The sequence below is a fragment of the Mercenaria mercenaria genome, unplaced genomic scaffold (genome assembly GCF_021730395.1).
Source record: "Mercenaria mercenaria strain notata unplaced genomic scaffold, MADL_Memer_1 contig_2024, whole genome shotgun sequence".
Classification (NCBI taxonomy): domain Eukaryota; kingdom Metazoa; phylum Mollusca; class Bivalvia; order Venerida; family Veneridae; genus Mercenaria; species Mercenaria mercenaria.
In genome coordinates, this window is record NW_026460054.1 from 9,314 (window position 1) to 31,252 (window position 21,939).

General features: G+C 34.4%; 1 protein-coding gene across 1 annotated transcript in view; it reads right to left on the reverse strand.

Moving 5' to 3' along the window:
* Positions 1 to 523: 523 nt before the first annotated feature.
* The window catches only part of LOC128552088 (heat shock 70 kDa protein 12B-like), a 29,052-nt gene continuing 7,636 nt past the window's right edge, over positions 524 to 21,939 (reverse strand). Inside the window, exons 3-4 of the mRNA XM_053533095.1 lie at positions 2,691 to 2,832; positions 524 to 1,566 (exon numbers count right to left, since the gene is read on the reverse strand). Coding sequence (XP_053389070.1) covers positions 524 to 1,566; positions 2,691 to 2,832 — 1,185 coding nt within the window. The remainder of the gene's footprint in view (positions 1,567 to 2,690; positions 2,833 to 21,939) is intronic.

The window sequence follows — 21,939 nt, forward strand, 5'->3', positions numbered from 1 at the left end:
TAAATCATTTCATTAAAACATACTGTAGTTAACTGACTAATACGTTTGCATAATGTTAAAAAATATTTCCAAACCTTAACGCTCGAATAAAGGAAACATAGTGCATAATATAGTATCATTATGAAACTGTTAACTCTTTTCAAAAAGTTTATTTTGATTTTTCAGGATTTTTGTGTTCGGTTTAATGCAACAACAAAACAACTAGAAAACATATGGCGACTTTTCCGGTTTTGATGACACCGGCAAAATCCCATGTGCCCTCCGAGTATACTTGTAGAAACTGGTTATCACCTGAGTAGTACCACAAATTTCCCATAAGCCAGCTGGATGGCATTATCATATGAAGAATGTTATACATAGAGCGAGTATTCAAACCCAAAGCGATGGTTGACAAATTGTTCAAAGTCAGTGACCTCAATCGGTCGGTCAAGAAGGTGCCGTTTTCCAGGAATTCATTGTCATGATTCGTACAATTTTTGAAATCCGTTTCAAAGTACATTGTATATCTCATGCTTCCATCGTTCTAAAGAAAATCAAAAAACGCTGAATAACGTATGTGCTGTGACAATTCTGTAGCAACTACCATGAGTTCAGTCTCACCAAATATCATTTTAACGTAAACAACACTCAGTTCATCGCTCTCTGGAAGGTGGACGACAACATCACCAATATATTCCGTATCATTTTCGTCTACATACATGGGATTCGGACGAGTGGATACATACATCTTCAATTTCATTTCTTTCTGACGCGGCCATAGAGTTGAATGTTTCCCTGATCTTGCATCGCCTACTCTTACATTTTCTCCCGCATATATATACGTCTTGAAGACATCTCTGCAGCGGTCTTTTCCATTGATGGTTACGCGACGAAATTCTGGATGAATGGAACTATCGAATAAAGGCGATGTGCATATGCCGTATGTGTATTTGGAAACGCAAGATGTTATAGCCAGTGGTCGGTGTCCAAAGATTACGGATCCTTTAAGAACAGCTTCCTCAGCTCTCTCAGGTATAATGATTTTCACAGAAGGAAATGCATTCTTGACAGCATTTTGTATTATCTCACAATTTGAAATTCCACCAACCATCAAAAATACACTCGTTCCTTTCACAGCCATGCCATCAAGCAGATAAGAGATATGTCTAACGATATTATCACAGCAAGGTTTGAAAAAACCATTCCAAACATCATTATCCATTCTAATTTTATCACGAAGCCAAGCTATTTTCCCATCATATTTAGATTCTCTTACTGCGGTTTGAATGTCTTTTCCTTTCTCTTTCTTGTATATGTCGTGAAAACAAGCCGGGACTTTGAGCGATATTGTCCCAGTAGACTTTTGGATTTGTTTCTTGATTTCCAATTCCCTTTGTAAGTCTAGATAATATTCTGTGTATTCATTGCAAAACTTTCTAAATACTTCCTCTCCGACGACCGATATGATTAACTGATAAAATTCTTCGTCAACTTTTGTACTAAACCATGATCCACCAGAAGCCTTGAATAATTCCTTCAGTCCATCATTACTCTGTTTTTCATGCACCGTTATGTCTACTGTGCTTCCTGGTAATAAAATTTATATCTTAAAATAATTTAGAACAGTGAGGGAAACTTCTTAACGCATTAATTTTGACGACCCTGTTACAAATTTGAAACTCCACATTATACTAGTGACATAATCTAGCAGTAGAACAAGAGCCCAGTTATACTTTGTTCAATATAAATTATGGTTAAAATACTTAAAGCCTGCAAAGGCCACTATCTACATTTGTAAGTGTAACATTGAGATACTTCAAAATATAATCTACCAATTTTTGATGATAGTTGATCGAAGTTAATATAAATGTAAAATTAGAAATTACATTGAAATTAAAAGGAATAGCCCCTATTAAAAATTTTAATATCAAAAGGGAGTAACGATTCATAAAAAAGTCCAATACATTTCTAAATGGGATCTAACTCTATGAAATTGATATTATTTTCATTAAATAAACCTGTCACAGAATATACTAAAAATGAAAAGTGTAAAATATGGCGATAAATTATTTTGGCGTTTTCCTCGAGTCGTCCATGTTCTGATATTTAATGTGTTTTGTTTGCTCCTGATTGCATCTGTACATCACCATTTATTTTAAAATTAATTACAAATGTATAATGTTATTGTCTTGTAGTAAAGCAAAACTGAAAATCTTTCAATTGGTGTTGAAAGTTGGTGCTGATCTTTACATTCATTTATAATTTTACCCCCAACGTTTAGAAGATTTAATCAGAATTATGGACATCTAGATAATTTTAGAACAGCAACGCTTTCCTCAGCCATATCTTATAGATTTAACGCATTGCCAATTTGTGCTGATGTTTAATGTAAATGCTTGTATTTATTCATCTACACCTTGATGTTTGGTAGTTAAGTCTGTGTATACTCAAAGCTGAATGACTGCAAATGTTGTGTTATCAAAGGTTCTTCTTTTCATTTTGTTAAAAGTTTGAGAATAATAAGCATTTAATAAAAAGATTATTCAACACTGCCTGGTACAATACGGCATATATCTGAACAAGAACCCAGTCGAAGAAACATACTGGATTTACTCTCATGGCCGTATTGTAGATGTACAGTCCGCTGATGATGATTTGTTTGTTGTCTTACTTGATATTGTGCGAGTCAATAAAGTTTCTACATAACTCACCTTCTAAATCAATAACCATATACTTTGTTCCAGCATGAATTGTTGCAAATCTGCGATCCCTTTCCAGGTCGATTGCTTGACAATATATCGACGCAGCCTCTGACTCAAGCACTATTGTCAAATTCTCATCTGCTATACCAGCCTGGGGAACAAAGCATGCAGTGATTCGTTTTTGGAAGGTCATAATTCATGTATTGAAGAAGCATATAAACTATATTTTACTTTAAGTAAGTCAGTGTATAACAGGGGAAGTAGGACCTGGCGGAGATATAAAGAAATAATATAAAAAACAAAAGAAATTTGAAGTCGTTGCACATATATTCTTTAACTTTAGAGCGGGGTTTGGGATGCAACAGTGGGCTTTGCGAGGAGTAAGCACTAAGGAGCACCAAATATTACACAAGAAATTGAAAGAGGAAAGAGAATTAGGAAAAGAGGGTTGTGGGTAATGCTATAGGCGATGGAAAGGAATGGCATACTAACTACTTCTGGTATAATGGTAATAATATAAAATTGTGGTTAAACATAAAAATGACTGGTAAAAGACAATGTAACTAGATGTGTGTTTATTGAACGCTAGTTCTCCCCACTCCTGTTACTATACGGCTATTATGTTATTTTCTTATATCGAAAGACTATCTCAACTTTCATATTTCTTAGGGATGGTAATGTGAATTCAAAAAAAAAGTTTTGAAACTTTAAACATCACCAAGATGCACAATCGTCATCAAGAAACACAATGGGAGTCACGCAATAAGAAACCAGGGTAGCGCATTTGTGACCGGCCTGCACATCCGTGCAGTCTGGTCAGGATCCATGCTGTTCGCTTTTAAAGCCTGATGCAATTAGATAAACCGTTAGCGAACAGCATGAATCTTAGCTAGACTGCACGGTTTTATCATGATGCGGCTTACATTATAAAGAAAATGAAAGAGAACATTTTATTTTTTGAGGAGGAGGCAGGAATGGAAGGGGAATAAAATCTAAAGTTCACAACCTCACACGCTGGACAACATTTCTATGATATTTTTATTACTCTAGGTCACACACTTTAAATAAATACATTCGCCTTGAATGCAAAGTTTTACTAAATAGATAGCCATATCTATGACCTTGCAGAATGAAATCCACCGTAGACAGGTCCACAACTTCACATATTGAATAATAGTCCTATATTGTTCGATGGCTCTAGCTCATATACTACTGAGAAATATGCGACACAAACTTAAGTATCAATTATACATATCTTTTACACAGTCAAGGGCCATAATACTGGTTTGGATGAGTGAAACAACCCCCAAGATGCACAATATCACATGCTGAACAACAATTTTCTACTATTTCTTGACTCCAGATATAATACCTCTTGAGAAAGATGCGACAAGAATTTAGGACATTTTATGCACATGGGCCATAACACTGATCTGACCAAGTGAAATTCAAAACAAAACCATAGACACACAACTTTACATGGTCAATATTATTCCTAGATAAGGTTTCATGACACTAGGTTATTTTTTCAGACACAAGCGAAATAAAAATTAGGACCCTTTATGCATACTTTTGCTGCCAAGGGTCATGACAGTGGTCTCACTTAGTAGAATTCAATACAAAACTGTTGCATTAAAGACGCTCGTGGCAGTTTTGTCATTAGAAAAAAAATTGATTTTGATTGTTCTGTATCGCAATTTTTAAGATTTTTAAGATACTGAGGTAACATAAACTGGATGATTTTACTGTATAAATACATTCAAATATGAACAATTTTATCACAAATACAAAAATACAATTGTTTGTAATAACTTATGGACATGTCGCAATAACTCACTTCTACTTACTTAGTAACAGATATCTTACTGTATCTTAATATTCTAAAATTTTATGAATCTTATCTGATGCCTGATCTTTTCTTTAATGCCTACTTAATAGTTTATTCACAATGATATTATGCTCAATTATCATAGGTAATTAAAATGTCTTAATTTTTGGACGATTTTATTTCTTTATGTATTTGTAAAACGCCATTGAATATGTTTTACGTAAAAATAGGCGTTTAATCAAATAAAACAGTTTCAGTTTCAGCTTCAGTTATGATGTAATGAAATAAAAATACTAGGTCACAAACACTGGTCAGTTTTGTTTGTCCTCAGATGCTAGTATGTGGCAATTTTGAACATTTTTCGATATTTCCATACTCCTAATGTGTATTTCAGTAAACTACAATAATTAGAATTAATTTGAAATCTAAACATTTTTATAACAGAAAAAATTTATAGTGGAGACATACACAAACAAAAGTCAAAAGAAATTGATTTTGTAAAAATAAGCAATAGATGTTCAGCAGACCGATAGTTATTTTTTTTTTCATATTTTTGTCAATTTTAGGTAGGTTTTTCTGCTATTTTATCGAGTTTTGAATCACATAATAGGTCTAAAGCAAACTCTGCACATGTTTTTGCTAATGCCTACTTTTTCTTAAACAAAAACGAAAGTTTGTACGTCACCGGATTATATCTGGCATTAATTAAATTACAACGAGGTGTGGTGTGGCGTGCATTTATAGAACGCAGGTTGGTACGAAATATGAAATCAATTTTTATTTTAAACAATGGAAAATATTCAGCAAAAATCTTTGACAGTATTCTGTTTTTGTCCACAGCTTAAGGTAAAATAGTTAACAAGAGGATCAAATGGCCCCAGATCGCTCACCTGATGAACATCTAGAATAAACTCGCAGAAAGTGTGACTGAAGAAACTGTAATGTTCTGTATTTTGAAACTGAAGGAAGAAACATGCTACTGCATCTTTAACCTTTAAACTATTGATCTAACAAGCAATAGGGATTATCTACTTTATTTGGCCAATCACAACACTAAATTTGAAGGGTGCAGATTAAAAGCTTCTCAACAAATGCTACGGAAACACTTTTCAGTGTTTAGACGTCAATGATTTGGACATGTGACCTAAAATATATCAAATTATCATACTGCAGATTTTTTAATAGACAGATTTTGAAGTTTTAGATGTAGGTTTCCGCCATTCTCAGAACAAAACTGATAGTTCCCGAATACGGATGTACGGTACGGGTACTGTTCGGGAATTAGGAACAACCAAATTGGCATGGTGTTGGGGTAGATATCGACCCATTCACCGTTAAAAAATGCTGAATGCAAATACTTTCTCGTTTCATAACACTAGAAATACTTTGTGATATGCTCGATACAAATCCGGGCAGGCGGACGGACGTTCCGATGAACGGACGGACATGTTGTATTACGCTATATACCCGTTTTAAAACATTGTTTGGTAATGAGGACGATAGGTAACGGTTATTCTACTTTTTCCTTTACTTTCTGTCGCTTTTTGAAAGAAATAAACAAGAAATGTCCGTTCGTAAGAATGATGAAGCACAAGGAATGGAATCGAAAGATGAAAAAGCTAGTATTACTTTTTACTGTTTAACTTGAGAAGTACGTAGCAGATTTAAGTTTCTAGGCAAAGGGTTTATGGTTTAACGAGAAATGGCGAGGGTGAGAGAATTGGAACTAAGAAGTATAAAAGGTATAATGTATGATTTTTGACTGGAAAAATATGGAAATGTGGGGAAACAAAACAAGAGCTGTCACAGGGGTATGAGATAATGCGCTCGACTATTTCGTTGCTGGATAGTGAAATTAGGCACATTTAAGGAAGCCGGAGCTGTCACAGTGTTAAATGACTCAAATGTGGATGCAGATAACTTAATTCTGTGTCAAGTGAATTTAGTTATAACAGAGATAAAGTGTATCGAAACAGTAAATAAGTATGAAAGGGACATAATTCCTGGAAAACTTTTGCAAAATTAATACACCATGTGTCATGCATCTTGTGACTGATAATATGGAACAACTATTCAGTTGGAATAAAATCTATTAAGTTATAACTGAGACAGGAAGACTTCATCCGTTGATAAATATTCATGGAAGGTTGGAAAAAATAGGGAAAGGGGTGAGTAGGGGAATGCATGATCAAGGTTGTGGCGGACGGAACCGGCTGAGGGTACACAACTCCACATGTTGATAATAAATATTGATGGAAAATAAAAAATAAAATAGGGGAAAGGGGTGCATGATTGGGGTGGTGGCTTGACTGAGTAGAGTAGCGAGGTTGGGGGAGGGTACAATTTTACATGTTGATTAATATTCATGGAAGGTTTCAAATTTAAAAAGCAATGTAAAGAAATCTATTTGTGTGGGGGTAGGTGGGGGTGGAGGGTGGGGAGGGTGTGTGTGACGGGGGTGGTGGAGATGAATGGATGTACGTGGGTACACAACTTCACATGTAGATAATAAATATAAATGGAAAAAAAATTGCAATGAAATTTTACTAATTGATTAGTTTATGTACAAATATGTAGATATTTAAATAATGAAAGGGCAATAACGCTGAAGTAACTATAGAGATCCTGACGAAGTTGAGTGTGCACTACCACAATGTGGTGTTCTAAATTTATTTAAATTTCATAATTATTGGTCAAATATGTCACAAGTTATTAAACAGAAATTGCCAAAGTTTAGAATACCCTACATAGTTAACACTAGAAACTTCAAAGGTCATGTTATTTAGGCTATTCGTCTGAAACTTGACAGTCTGCATTTCCCCATAGTGGTAAACATGTAAATTAAGTTTTAATTATATATTCCAAACCGCTTCCTAGGTATAGCTCCGTACGGACGGAGACGGACTACGACACCAAAGCTATATCTAACCGCTTTCGGCTTTGTGTGTGTGTGTCGTGGGGGGTGAGGGGAAAGGGAAGGGTAAGAATGGAGCATAACTCATAACATATTGGTACCAGTTTAATGGACCTTGTATTATATCATGTGGGTGGAGATGTGGAACATTCACTTTACATTTAATTAAATCCAAAATCCATTTATATATAGTAACCAAAGAGTTATGATGAAAAATCATCAAAATTAAACTGATTTTCTACTAAAAAGAGGATATGCTTCATGAAATATTTGCATCAGAGTTACTGACCTTGTCTCTTAGAGTGAGGAAGAACTTACTTTAGATTTAATTAAATTCATTAAGTAATAAAAAGATATAGTGACAGTGCACCACAAGAAACCTCGAATTCTAAATAAAAAAGGGGGCATAATTCATGAAATATTGGTGCAAGGGTTATTGCCCTTGTGTTGTATGATGTAGGTAATGATATGACTATTTTAAGTTTGAATCAAGTATGTTTGGTAATAACAGAGATAAAGTAAACACGTATTAAAACTTTGGCCTGAAACTTTAACTAAAACGGGGGAATGGTTATTCATAAACTATTGGTGTGAGAGTAATTGTCCTTTTGTCCTTGTGTTATTTGATGTAGTAAAATTGTTATAATCAAATCTGTTTGATAAATAAAAAGATAGAGAGAAAGAATTTTTTTTTTAAAGTAAAAAGCAGGATAACTCATTATATTTAGGTGCCAGAGTTATTGCCAGTGTGTAAAATGATTTAGGTTATGATGCTTAACAGTTACTTTAAATTTGAATCAAATTCCTTTTGTAATAACAGAGATATAGGGAGAATACATCAAAATAAATTAAAGTGAAAAGATGACATAAATCAAGAAAAATTGGTATCAGAGTTATCCGTCTGGTCATAGCTTTCGCAGAAGCGGTGGAGGATTCGTCGCAGAAGCGGCGGATAGATATGGATGACTATATTACAGAAATTTTTTAAGGAGTTTTCCCATATTCATTCACGTTTGAATGAAAACAGCCAGTGAGACAGAAGCTCACGTGTGGCCTTAAGACACACCATCCCTGTTTTATAACTTTTTTTTTATTGCATATGGTTCTATCTATTGTTCAAGTGGAGACGACATTTAAAAAAATCAATGTTGTAAAGCGTCTTTGAATGTAATGCGCGGGAACGTCGACGATTTCTGATGACGCTGACGTCATTTCCTTTCAAACATGTTTTAAATTTATGTATTTTTGTGCCGTAGTTTCTTGTGTCAACCTTATTCAACTACGATAGAAGAAGAAGGTAGCGAAGTTATGTATATGTATGTTATGTTAAGTAATAGTGCTATTACTGCTGTAACGGCATAGCAGTAACAGCAGTATTACTACTACTACTGCTGAAAGTTATAGCAATACCAGCAGTATTACTGCTATTACGGTGGTTAAGTTGTAGTTATATGTTGGCAGTTTTAGCAACAACAACAATATTACTGATGCTACTGTTGGAAGTTAGTCAGTTACTGCTGTAGTCTGCACCAAAACGTTGCCCTCAAATCAATATGTTGTCATCTTAGGTCATTGTTGAGGCCATTATGCGATATGAAATGAATTTAGTTTTAACAATTTATGCATTATGTGCCAACCAAGAATAATGAAATACAGTGTAACTTCCGAAAACCGGACCTTCTGAAAACCGGAAACCTTTGAAAACCGCACGAAACTCAAGGTCCCGTTTTTTTCTGTTCTTATTTCTATATATTTTTAACCTCTGAAAACCGGAACTTCCGAATTCTGAAAACCGGACGATTTTTGAAGCACCGTTTATATTTTAACACTAAAATTGACTTCTGAAAACCGGAAACCTTTGAAAACCGCACGAACTCAAGGTCCCGTTTTTTTCTGTTCTTATTTCTATATATTTTTAACCTCTGAAAACCGGAACTTCCGAATTCTGAAAACCGGACGATTTTTGAAGCACCGTTTATATTTTAACACTAAAATTGACTTCTGAAAACCGAACAGCAAAATATTTGCTGGATTAAAAGTGTCACCTGATCATCCAGAAACGCTGTCAACATGTTCTTTTGTTTATTTATTAGCGGTGTGCGTTTATTTTGACACGCTGTATAATCACAGTGATCATTTGATGCAAAAGTAAGGAAGTAAATAGCGATTATTTTCATTTGTATTCAATTTGTGAAAACGTGATGAATTAAATGTGTTTAAAACTTTCTTAATATTTGAACGAAAGAAAGACAGATGATTTAAATGATTTAGTTACACCTATTAAACTATGCATTATCAATATTAATTAAAATTTAATGTTGACGAACTCGGGACTCCAAAGATGGTAAAATATGTAAGTGGAAAATGTTTGCGTAAATGCTATTATTAAAGTTCTGTTTTTTTTTATATTTGTTATTTAGGTATTTATTATCCTTAATGTTTGTAATAATTTAATTAATTAATTAATCTATATGAAATTGTAAAATTAAAAAGGATAAAAATCTCCTTCATCATACGTGTAAGAAAACATAACTCTTGTGCACCACGTCCACTTTGCCTACAAACTTTCAAACTTCTGAATTCCGGAAACTTCCAAAAACCAAACTTTTAGGCTGGTCCGGAGGTCGTTCGGTTTTCGGAAGTTACACTGTATTTCGAAAATCGTAATTTTAAGCATTTTTCATGTGTCCAAAAGTGGGCTCTTATTATTGCTGTATTTCATAGCGTCCAGGAGGAGTTTAGGATGAATCAAACCATGTGGATATATTACTGGTATGTATGTCCAAATGAAAGTACATTTATTATTGCCGACGGATTTTTATTATTCCGACGGCATACGCCCAAAGATAACACATAACGAAGTTGGAACATGCTTTGGTGCTCTGTTACTGCTGTTTTCTGCACCGGAACGATGCCCTAATGTCAATATTTGGTTATCTTAGGTCATCGTCGATGCCTTTATGAGACAGACATCGAACAATGAAGTTTGTTTAAAATCGTAATATTAATTATTTTACAGATGTCCAAGAAATAAACTCGAAACCTTATTACTGTTGTGACTCACAGCGTCCTGAAGGACTTGAGGATAAATAAAACCATGTGAATAAATTGCTTGTGCATATTTTCAAGCAATAGTACATGCCATATTGCGGACGGAGTTTAGGAATGCCGACGGCATACATCCAAAGAAGACCTTATCCCAAATTTGGAACATGTTTTGATGGTCAGTTACTGCTGTATTCTAGACCGAAACGGTACCTTCTAACTTTTATTTGGTCACTTGAGGTCATTGATGATACCTTTCTTAAATGTAAAATGAATTTAGTTATAGCAATCTATGCATTATATGCTGACGAAAAACAATGAAATGTATTGAAAATCGTAATTTTAAGCATTTTTCATGTGTCCGAAAATGGGCTCAAGTCCTTGTTACTGCTGTAATTCACAGCGTTCATGAGGACTTGAGGATGAACCAAACTATGTGGATATATTGCTGGTATGTATTTTCAAATAATTGTACATATTGCATTGCCAGCGGAGTATCATACAAACGCCTAATCGCAAAATTTAAGCATATTTGGTGCTTAGATTGCGCTGTATTCTGTGCCGAAACGATGCATTTGAAACTCGATTTTTTCTTCTTAGGTCATTGATGAAGTCTCTTTTAAATACAAATAAAAAATTGGTATAGCAGTTTATGATTTATATTTCTGTGAAGAACGTAAAAATCTGGAAAAAAAAAAAAAAAAACACCGTAATTTCAAGCCTTTTTCAGATGTTTGAAAATGGGCTAGAATCCTTGTTACTGCTGTGATTCAGAGCGTTCTGAAGGACATGAGGATAAATAAAACCATGTGGATATATTTCTTGTACATATGTACAACTTATATAGTACTTATCACATTGCCGACGAATTGGAGGAATGTCGACAGCATACGTCCAAAGAAGAGCTCATGTCGAAGTTGGAACATGTTTTGTTAGTCAGTTACTGCTGTATTCTATGCCAAAACGTTGCCCTCAAATCAATATGTGGTCATCTTAGGTCATTGGTGAGGCAATTATGAGATATAAAATGAGTTAAGCTTTAACAATTTATGCATAAAACCCAACAAAGAATAATGAAATGTGTTGAAAATCCTAATTTTTAGTGTTTTTCATGGGTCCAAAAATGGGCTCGAATTCTTGTTACTGCTGTATTTCGCAGCGTCCAGGAGGAGTTTAGGATGAATCAAACCATGAGGTGTATTGCTGGTATGTTTGTCCAAATTATAGTATATATTTCATTGCCGACGTATACGTCCAAAGAATAACTAATCACGAAATTGGAACATGCTTTGGTGCTCAATTTTGTGCTGTTTTCTGCGCAGAAACGATGCTCTTCAGGCAATATTTGTTCATCTTAGAACATCGCTGAGGCCTTTAAAAGATCTAAAATGAATTTGGTTTTAGAAAGGTATACATATTGAAATTTTAATTTTAAGCATTTTCATGTGTCCTAAAATGGGCTCGAATCCTTGTTACTGCTGTAATCCACAGCGTCCAAGAGGAACCGAGGAAGAATCAAACCATGTGGACATATTGCTGGCATGTATGTCCAAATACATCTTGCATTTCCGGCGCATTTTCAGGATGCCGACGGGAGACGTCGAAAGAACGCCTCATCGCAAAATTTAAACATATTTTGTTGCTTAGATGCTGCTGTATTCTGCGCCGAAAACGATGCACAGCAGACGTGATTTGGTCTCCTTACGTCATTTTTGAAGTGTTTATTATGTACAAAATAAAATTAGTTATAGCACTTAATGCATTTAATTCCTGCAAAGAACGTTACAATCTGATGAAAATCGTAATTTTAAGCATTTTTAAGATTTCCAAAATGGGCCCAAATCCTTGTTGCTGCTGTAATTCACAGCGTTCTGAAGCACTTGAGGAAAAATAAAACCATGTAGATATATTGCTTGTGCGTATTTTCTATTAAAAGTATATACCATTTTGGCGAAGGATTTTAAGAATGCCATATGCCGTCCGACCAAGAAAGACCTCAGCTCGAAATTGGAACATGTTTTGATGGTCAGTTACTGCTGTATTCTGGGCCGAAACGATACCCACTAACTAATATTTGGTCATCTTAGGTCAGTGTTGATGTCTTTATGAGCTATAAAATGAATTTAGTTATAGCTATGGATGCACCATATGCTGACGAAGAAACATAAGATGTGTTGAAAATCTTAATTTTTAGCATTTTTCTGGTGTCCGAAAATGGGCTTGTTACTGCTGTGATTCACAGCGTCCAGGAAGTTTGAAGATGAATCAAACTACATGTATATTGATGTATTGGTGGTATGTATGTACAAATAAAAGTATATATTTCATTGCCGGCTGATTTTAGGATGCCGACGGCATACGTCGAAAATACGGCTCATCATAAAATTTAAACATATATTTGTGCTTAGATTCTGCTATATTCAGCACCAAAGATTTACAAGTATGTGCCTCGATTAAGTAAAATAGGCCTAGTCTTTCATCAGTTTTGTCTGTGTGTTTTTACGGGATCAAAGGATTAAAATGATACACGTATGCTTTACTTAAATACTTTCAACTGTATTGGCTCATTAAATGCCGACTTTGTTTTACTGCTAAAGTAAATAACAGTGACTTATAAATAAAATCGCCAAAATTGTTTTATAATTTAATTTTCAATATGTGCTAGTGAGAGCTGTTTACAAAATATTTAAAAGACAACTTCATGACATCAAATTATATCTTTCCCTTGAACTATTCATATACATTGATAACACAGTACATAACATTAAAAGTATATCGGTTACCAGACCTATAGACACCGGGTCCGGTTACCGGACCGTTAGCCACTGCCTTTATATAACGGCAGTCTCGCACGATGTTTTTTATAAAACTTTAAAAGCGTTCTCGTTCAATGCATCTTTTTGAGAAAAGGTGTTTGCGCATAAGACTATGATATTTGTATCAGTCAATCATATTGAGTACAACACACAGATGAAATTCAATCATTTAACCTGAAAATCAGTCTTATTTCAATTTATATTTAATCGCATAAAAAGAACAGAACGACTGAAAACAGTAAAATCCGTTCCATGTCGTAATTTTCCGGTTCCATTTCGTTTTAACTCGGGCGAGGTTTAAACATCTGAATTTATCAACTGATTGAATTCAATTAATTTTTAATTGATGAAAACAGTAGAAAAATGTGCATGTCTTATTGTTGACATATTTTAAGGGACGAATACACTAAAAAGTATTTATTCTACATGACTTTGTTTAAATTGGAAGCACACAGAAGGGCACATTTTAAATGCCTGTGCTTTAAAGATTCTTGAAGAACATTTCAGAGCTAAATAAATGTAAGGAAAAGTATAATCTTGATTCTTAATTATTCTTAATTCCTCCTGGAAGAAATGAATTGCAGCAGTAACAAGGATTCGTGCCCATTTTCGGACTCATGAAAAATACATAAAATTAAGATTTTCACCACATTTCATTGCTACATATTGCATACATTGCTAAAACTAAATTCATTTTATATCTCATAAAGGCCTCAAAAATAGGATGTCCAAATATTGGTTTGAAGGCATCGTTTTGGGGTAGAATACAGAAGTAACTGCATGAGCACCAAAACATTTTCAAGCTTAGACATGAGGTCTTCTTTTGACGTATGCTGTCGGCATTCTTCAAATCCGTCGGCAATGTGATATGCATTATCATTTGAACATAAGTACAAGCAATATATCCACATTGTTTTATTTATCCTCAAGTCCTTCAGAGCAGTAACAAGGATTCGAGCCCATTATTGCCATTTAAAAAATGCTTAGAATTACGATTTTCAACAAAAAATTACCGTTCCTTGTAGGAATATAAAGCATAAACTGCTATAACTAATTTTATTTTGTATATAATAGAGACTTCATCAATGACCTGAGGAGATGAAATCGTGTCTAATGTGCATCGTTTTCGGCGCAGAATACAGCAGCATCTAAGCACGAAAATATGTTTCAATTTTGTTATGAGGTGTTTTTTTCGACGTATGCCGTCGGCATCATGAAAATCCGCATGCAATGCAATATGTACTACCATTTCGAAATACATGCCAGCAATATATTCAAATTGTTTGATTCATCCTCAAGCCCTCCTGGACCTTGTGAATTACAGCAGTAACAAGGATTCGATCCCATTTTCGGATACCCGAAAAAAGCTTAAAATTACGATTTTCAACACATTTCGTTACCATTCTTCTGCATATATGTATAAATTACTATATCTAAATTCATTTGTCACGTTATATAGGCGTCAACAATCACCTTAGATTACCAATTATTGCTAAGACGGCATCTTTTTGGCGCAGAATACAGCAGTAACTGACCATCAAAACATGTTCCAAATTACAGATGACGCCTTTCTTTGGACGTATGTCGTCGGGATTCTGAAAATCCGCCGACAGTGTAGTATATACTAGCATCTGAACATATGCATAAGCAATATATCCACATGGTTTTATTTATTATCAAGTCCTTTAGGACGCTGTGAATTGCAAGCAGTAACAAGGATTTGAGCCCATTTTCGGACATCTAAAAATGCTCTAAATTACGATTTTAAACAGATTTTACCGTTCTTCGCAAGAACATAAAGCATAAAGTGCAAAAATTAATTTATTTTGTATATAATAGAGACTTTATCAATTACCTTAGGAGATCAGTCGTGTCTCATGTGCATCGTTTCGGCGCAGAATACAGCAGCGTCTAAGCACCAAAATATGTTTCAACTTTGTGATGAGGCGTGTTTTCGACATATGCCGTAGGCATTCTGTAAATCCGCCGACAATTTTATATGTATTATTATTTGGAAATACGTACTAGCAATGTATCCACATAGTTTGATTCATCCTCAAGGCCTCCTGGACGCTGTGAATTACAGCAGTAACAAGGATTCGAGCCCATTTTAGAACACCTGTAAAATACTTGAAATTACGATTTTCAACACATTTCATTGCTCTTCGTCGGCACATATTGCATAAATTGCTAAAACTAAATTCATTTTACATTTTAGAAATGTCGCAACAATGACCTAAGATGACCAAATAAAGGTAAGAGGGTACCGTTTCGGTCTAGAATACAGTAGTAACTGACCATAAAAACATGCTCCAACTTAGGGATGAGATCTTATTTGGATGTATGCCGTCAGCATTCTTAAAATCCGTTGGCAATATGTCATGTACTATTCTTTGGAAATATGCACAAGCAATTAATCCACATGGTTTCATTTATCCTCAAGTCTTCAGGACGCTGTGAATTACAGCAGTAAGAAGGTTTCGAGCCCATTTTCGGACATCTGAAAAACATCTGAAATCTTATTTCTTTGTTCGATGTGTGCACATAATGTATAAACTGCTACAACCTATTTCATTTTATATCTCATAACGGCCTCGACGATGACCTTAGATGACCAAATATGGACTTTAGGTCATCGTTCCGGCGCAGAAAAGAGCAGTAACATAGCACCAAAGCATGTTCCAATTTCGTTAAGAGTTATGTTCCGACGTATGCCGTAGGAATAATGAAAATAATGAAAAATGTACTTTCATTTGGACATACATACCAACAATATATCCGCATGGTTTGATTCATCCTAAACTCTTGGACGCTGTGAAATACAGCAAGAACAAGGATTTGAGCCAATTTTCGGACACATGAAAAATGCTTAAAATTACGATTTTCAACATATTTCACTGTTCGACGTCGGCACATTATGCATAAATTGCTAAAACCAAATTCAATTTATATCTCATAAAGGCCTCAACGGTGATTAAAGATAACCAAATATTAACTTAAGGCATCGTTCCGGCGCAGAAAACAGCAGTAACTTACCACCAGAGCATGTTCAAAATTCGTTAAGAGGTATTTTTGAACGTATGCCGTCGGAATATTGAAAATCTGTCGGCAATGAAATATGTACTTACATTTGGAAATACATATCAGCAATATATCCACATGGTTTGATTCACCCTAAAATCCTCCTAGACACTGTGAAATACAGCAGTAATAAGGATTCGGGCCCATTTTCGGACACATGAAAAAAGCTTAAAATTACGATTTTCAACACATTTCACTGTTCGAGGTCGGCACATTATGCAGGAAGTGCTGAAATTATTTTAATTTCGCATGTTATAAAGACCTCAGCAATGACCTCATATGACCAACTATTGGCTTAAGTACATTCTTTCTGCGCAGAATGTAGCATTTCCTGACGAAAACGTGTTTGAATTTCGTGATGAGGCCTTTTTGGAACGTATGCCGTCGGCATCCTCAATATCCGTCGGCTATGTTGTATGTACTATTATTTTTACATACATACTAACAACATATTTACATGCTTTATTTCATCACAAACCTCCCTGAACGTAGTGAATTACAGTCCAGTAGAAACAAGACTTTGAGCTCAATTCGGACTTTGAAAAATCTAAAAAGAAAAAAGAAAAAAATAGGATACCATTGGTATTCTGAACATCCGCGGACAATGTAATATGTAGTCTCTTTTGAACAAACATACCAACAATATACCGATATCATGAAATGCATGCTAAAGCCCACCCACATGAAAACTGTGAAAAACAAAAGCAAGAGGGCTTGAAGCCCTTTTCCTGAGACATAAAAAAACAAAAAATAATTATCAAAAGAACAGCTTTGATTTTTTTTCGATGGCCAATAATGCATAAATTAATGAAATTAATTTCTTTATTTATTTTGCGCAACTTCCAAACTGTTACTGCTATAACTTCCAACAGTAGCATCAGTAATACTGTTGTTACTGCTATAACTTTACAACAGTAATAGCAGTAATACTGCTGCTACTGCTATAACTTCCAGCAGTAGTAGGAGTAATACTTGCTGTTACTGCTATTAAATTCCAGCAGTAACAGCAGTATTACTACAATTACTGCTGTAACGTTATAGCAGTAACAGCCGTAATACTGCTGATACTGCTCTACTGCTAACTTCCTGCTGGTCCGGAAGTGTGCCTGATATTGATATCAGGCACATCGGCTCACACAAACGCCAATCTCGGCCTCACGCTGCTCAAATACGTTAAAATTCAGTGCAAATTTGTAACTTTATTAGTAACATATGCAATAAGTAGTATTGCTTTTACTATAAAGTTACTTATACGTAAATTTCTCTCCTCCTCTTTATAGTTGTTAAATAATATTAACATATTTCTAAGTTTCAAATAAGTCCAAAGTTTCCAATACATTCTACCACATTGTACTCTTGGTACAAGGTACCGCTAGGTACCCTATTTGTTACGTCTGCCCTTCTCTCAGTTATTCCCCTAACACATAGAAAGGAGGCTGTATATATACATAAAATGCGAAGCTCTGTCTCATGAAATATTTATAAGATTTGTACAATATCGATGAGTGAAATTGACGTAAGGACATTCGTAACATTGACGTAAGCACAATCCTGCATACGTCAGTGAGATTAACATAGCAACATAAGAATAAGCTTCTTAGTAAATGCAATTACAACAGAGTATTAAGTAAAGCAACGTGCTGCTCGTGGCGTGATTTCATTTATAATTGTCACGGTTACCACGTAATAGGCGTTGACGCGTATTTGTTACACCACAACTCCATATTTGCGGCTAGATTTCGTAACCTGATTGAAGTCACGCTGACGCACAACTAATTTAAAAATATCAACTGACTGCTTGGAAGAATGATTACCAAAAACCACGATATGTAAATATTTCTTACGTCAATGACCTGGAATAATTCAAACGCTGTTACGAAATAAATATTTATATAAACATGATTGACCTGGTATAATGCCAGTGTCTTACAAAATAAGTATTTCTAAAATGAAAAACAGCCTGTCTAAGAATATAACGATCTAAAATATAAGACTAAATAAAGTCGCTTGATGGTATAAAAAAGAATAATTAACTCAGATTCATACGGTGCCCCTAAAGTGACATGTTACGCACTTTTTTTCCGCTTAGGTAATGTGAGACTTTTTTTATTTCGTTTTAACGAAATAACTATTTCGTTTAAACGAAATCATTTCGTTTTAACGAATTAGTTATTTTGTTTAAACGAATTAGTTATTTCGTTAAAACGAAATGTTATTTCGTTTAAACGAAATGATTTCGTTGAAACGAATTAGTTATTTTTCGTTTAAACGAATTAGTTATTTCGTTTAAACGAAATAGTTATTTCATTTAAACGAAATGATGTCGTTTAAACGAAATAGTTATTTCGTTAAAACGAAATGAAATAAAAAAAGTCTCATATTACCTAAGTGGAAAAAAAGTGCGTAACATGTCACTTTAGGGGCACCGTAGACTCATAACTTTTTCATGACATCACGGTATATTAAGGGTTCTAACTTACCAATCAGAGAGCTGCATTTTCGAGTACCTGCTAATTTCCACTTGGGTATAACAAAGTATATTTACAATGAACATATAGTGATTTTAGAAATAAATATCACATTATTTTAGAAATCAAATTAAGACTTTTCACTGCACATGCCTCAGATGATGCTACAGACAACAAAACTTTGAAGTTTGATTGAAATATTATATCGATTTAATACCTTTATTTTAGTTAAAAGTTTGAGATTTTACACAGGGAGTCTATGATAAAGTCCGAGTAAAATGTAATCAATACCCAAGTGAAATTAGTATCATTCCGCAATGTTTTAGACATGTTAAATTAATGAATAATGTTACAGTTACAAAGAAACAAACTTGCTATAAATCACAAACAGACTTTAAGATAAAATAAGTATAGAGAAAATTCAAAATAATGGCAATATTTATTAGACTTAGGACAGTATCATATGATAATGAAAGGATTCCAGAGTGTTGTTAACATTGTGCCTACACCAAGATAAAGTTAAATTATGTTGACAATCATTCTAAAAACGTTTTAATAAACCTTGTTTGCAGCCTTTCGCATAAACTGTTTCGCCTGATCTGTCCAAATAGCTGGTACTGGCAAAACCCAGTGAATGTCCGAAATGTCTATTTCCGTTCCTTTTTGTTTCAGCAGTCTCAACAAATGGTCTTTAAAGTACCTGATTACAGCCTCGAGCACATCGTTTGCCGTCATTTTCTCACCATTATCTGCTTGGAACTTTGTATTCCGAGTTACCTATGATATATTGCAATAGAAAATATCTAATGGTATGGATAGATACATGCTGATCAGTCTTATCCCAGCCAGCATTCTATATCGGCCCAATATCAAACCGGCGTCGTTGTCTATAACGACCCGATATCGGCTTCAATTTCGGCTACAAATAGGAATTATGTCGGCCCGACGTCGGCAGACGATATCGGACCAACATCATAATGACATCGGTCCGACATTGGCAAACGATATTTTGCCAACATCAAAATGATATCGGCCCGATATTGGCAGATCATATCGTTGTCGCGAAATAGTGTGACACGCAGTGCTTCATTAAAGTTTTCTTCAAATATACACTTTATAAATTATCAGAGTAATTTAATTGAGAACAGATGTATCTCGCATCATGTGTATGATGATTATTTGATTTTATTGATATAATATTTTTCACAACTATATACTACATGTTTAATACAGTTACATAAGTTTTCTGTATATTCTTAACACTATTAAAATTGTTCAATTAGAATTTTAAACATATTTATATTTTCATTTCTTTTGTAAATATAAATATTTCTATGGCGGCATTCTACATAAAATAAAAATGCATCTTAATTATAGCCCCCCTTTATTACATATAAAATGTTGATAAATACCGTCTACAAATTTTGTTTGGAACCTAGTTTGATTAATTCTGGCATATATCATATTTGCTTAATAAATTAGCACACATAAACAATTAGATTACTTTTTCACGTTTCTCAATAATATCACTCACATCGGCCCTACATTGGCACATTTTGCCGACATTCCGACATTATACCTATATCGGGCCGATATAGTCATGCTGGTTGGGATAGGACATCTCAATTTCTTGCTTTTATGTGATATAAACCATGATGTAATTGACATAAAATCATTATTAAGCGTTTCTTCCATTAAAACAAGGTCACTTGTTGATACAGATAGAGAACTATCATCTGCGAAAAGTCTAGTAATACTTGTAACTGATTCTTCGATATCACTGACGTAAATAAAGAATAATAAAGAACCAAACATTTAGCCTTGTGGAACACCCTAATCTTAATAACTAACTTGAACTTGAAAAAGTTGAAGCCACAAAAACTTTTTGAGATCTGTCTTCTAAATAAATACTTACCCATTTGATAAAATTTCCAAGAATTCTATACTGTTGAAGTTTAAAAGTTTTGCCAAACCGTTTCGAATGTTTTGGATATATCACAGAAAATAATGCAAGTAGAATATCTGTAGTCTAAAGCTTTACAGATTAGATTATATAAATTATATGTCAAGAAGTTAGTATACCGTGGAATGACCTGGTCCTGTGTTCACAAACATTTTGTGGTCTCAGCTGAGTTTGAGTTTGAAATTTTAATAACAATTTTACTAAAACTTCTCGACTTAATTCCAAATGAAACTGGCTAATAATACTGAAAAGTCATTTTAAAATACAAACCTGTTTCCCGCAAGTAACTGCCAACTTCCCCACATGAATCAGAGGTGGAGGACTAATGATTTCAGACACAATGTCGTTTATCAAATAGTCACGGAGAACTCGCGACCCCGCGATCCGTAGACCGACGCTCTACCTACTGAGCTAAGCGGTCGTGTATGTGGTAATATATATATTTGAATGCAATACGACGTTCCATTACTTTGCCAACGCACCTAATGAGTGAGACTGGTATATTGATTGATGGTTCATGTTTGTTGCCCTTCTTGAACAGGGGCATAACATTTGCTACTTTCCAACTATTAGAATAAATACCTTCAGTCTTCGGTCTTGTATAATAAAGTAAAAGAGTCTTGAATGTGTTTTAAATGTAAAATTTGGAAGATTCGTATTAGTGTCATCTACCTGAGAAATTGATAAAATGAAATTATTCAGAGTGTCCGCTTTAACTACGTCAGACAGTTAGTAAGTATCGCTGTTGTTTTAGCTCGACTATTCGAAGAATAGACTAGCTATTCTACTTACCCTGGTATCGGCGTCGGCGTCACACCTTGGTTAAGCTTTTGCATGCAAGTACATACAACTATCATTTAAAGGCATATAGCTTTGAAACTTTTTTTTTCTTTTTCTAGGTCAATTACCAACCTCACTGGGTCAAGTCCCATAACTCTGACATGTATTTTGGGCAAATTATGCCCCCTTCTGGACTTAGAAAATCCCTGTTAAAGTTTAGCGTGCAAGTACATACAGCTAATACTAAAAAGCACATAGATTTGAAACTTAGTTTTACTTTTTCTAGATCAATTACCAACCTCACTGGGTCAAGTCCCATAACTCTGACATGTATTTTGGGCAAATTATGCCCCCTGTTGGACT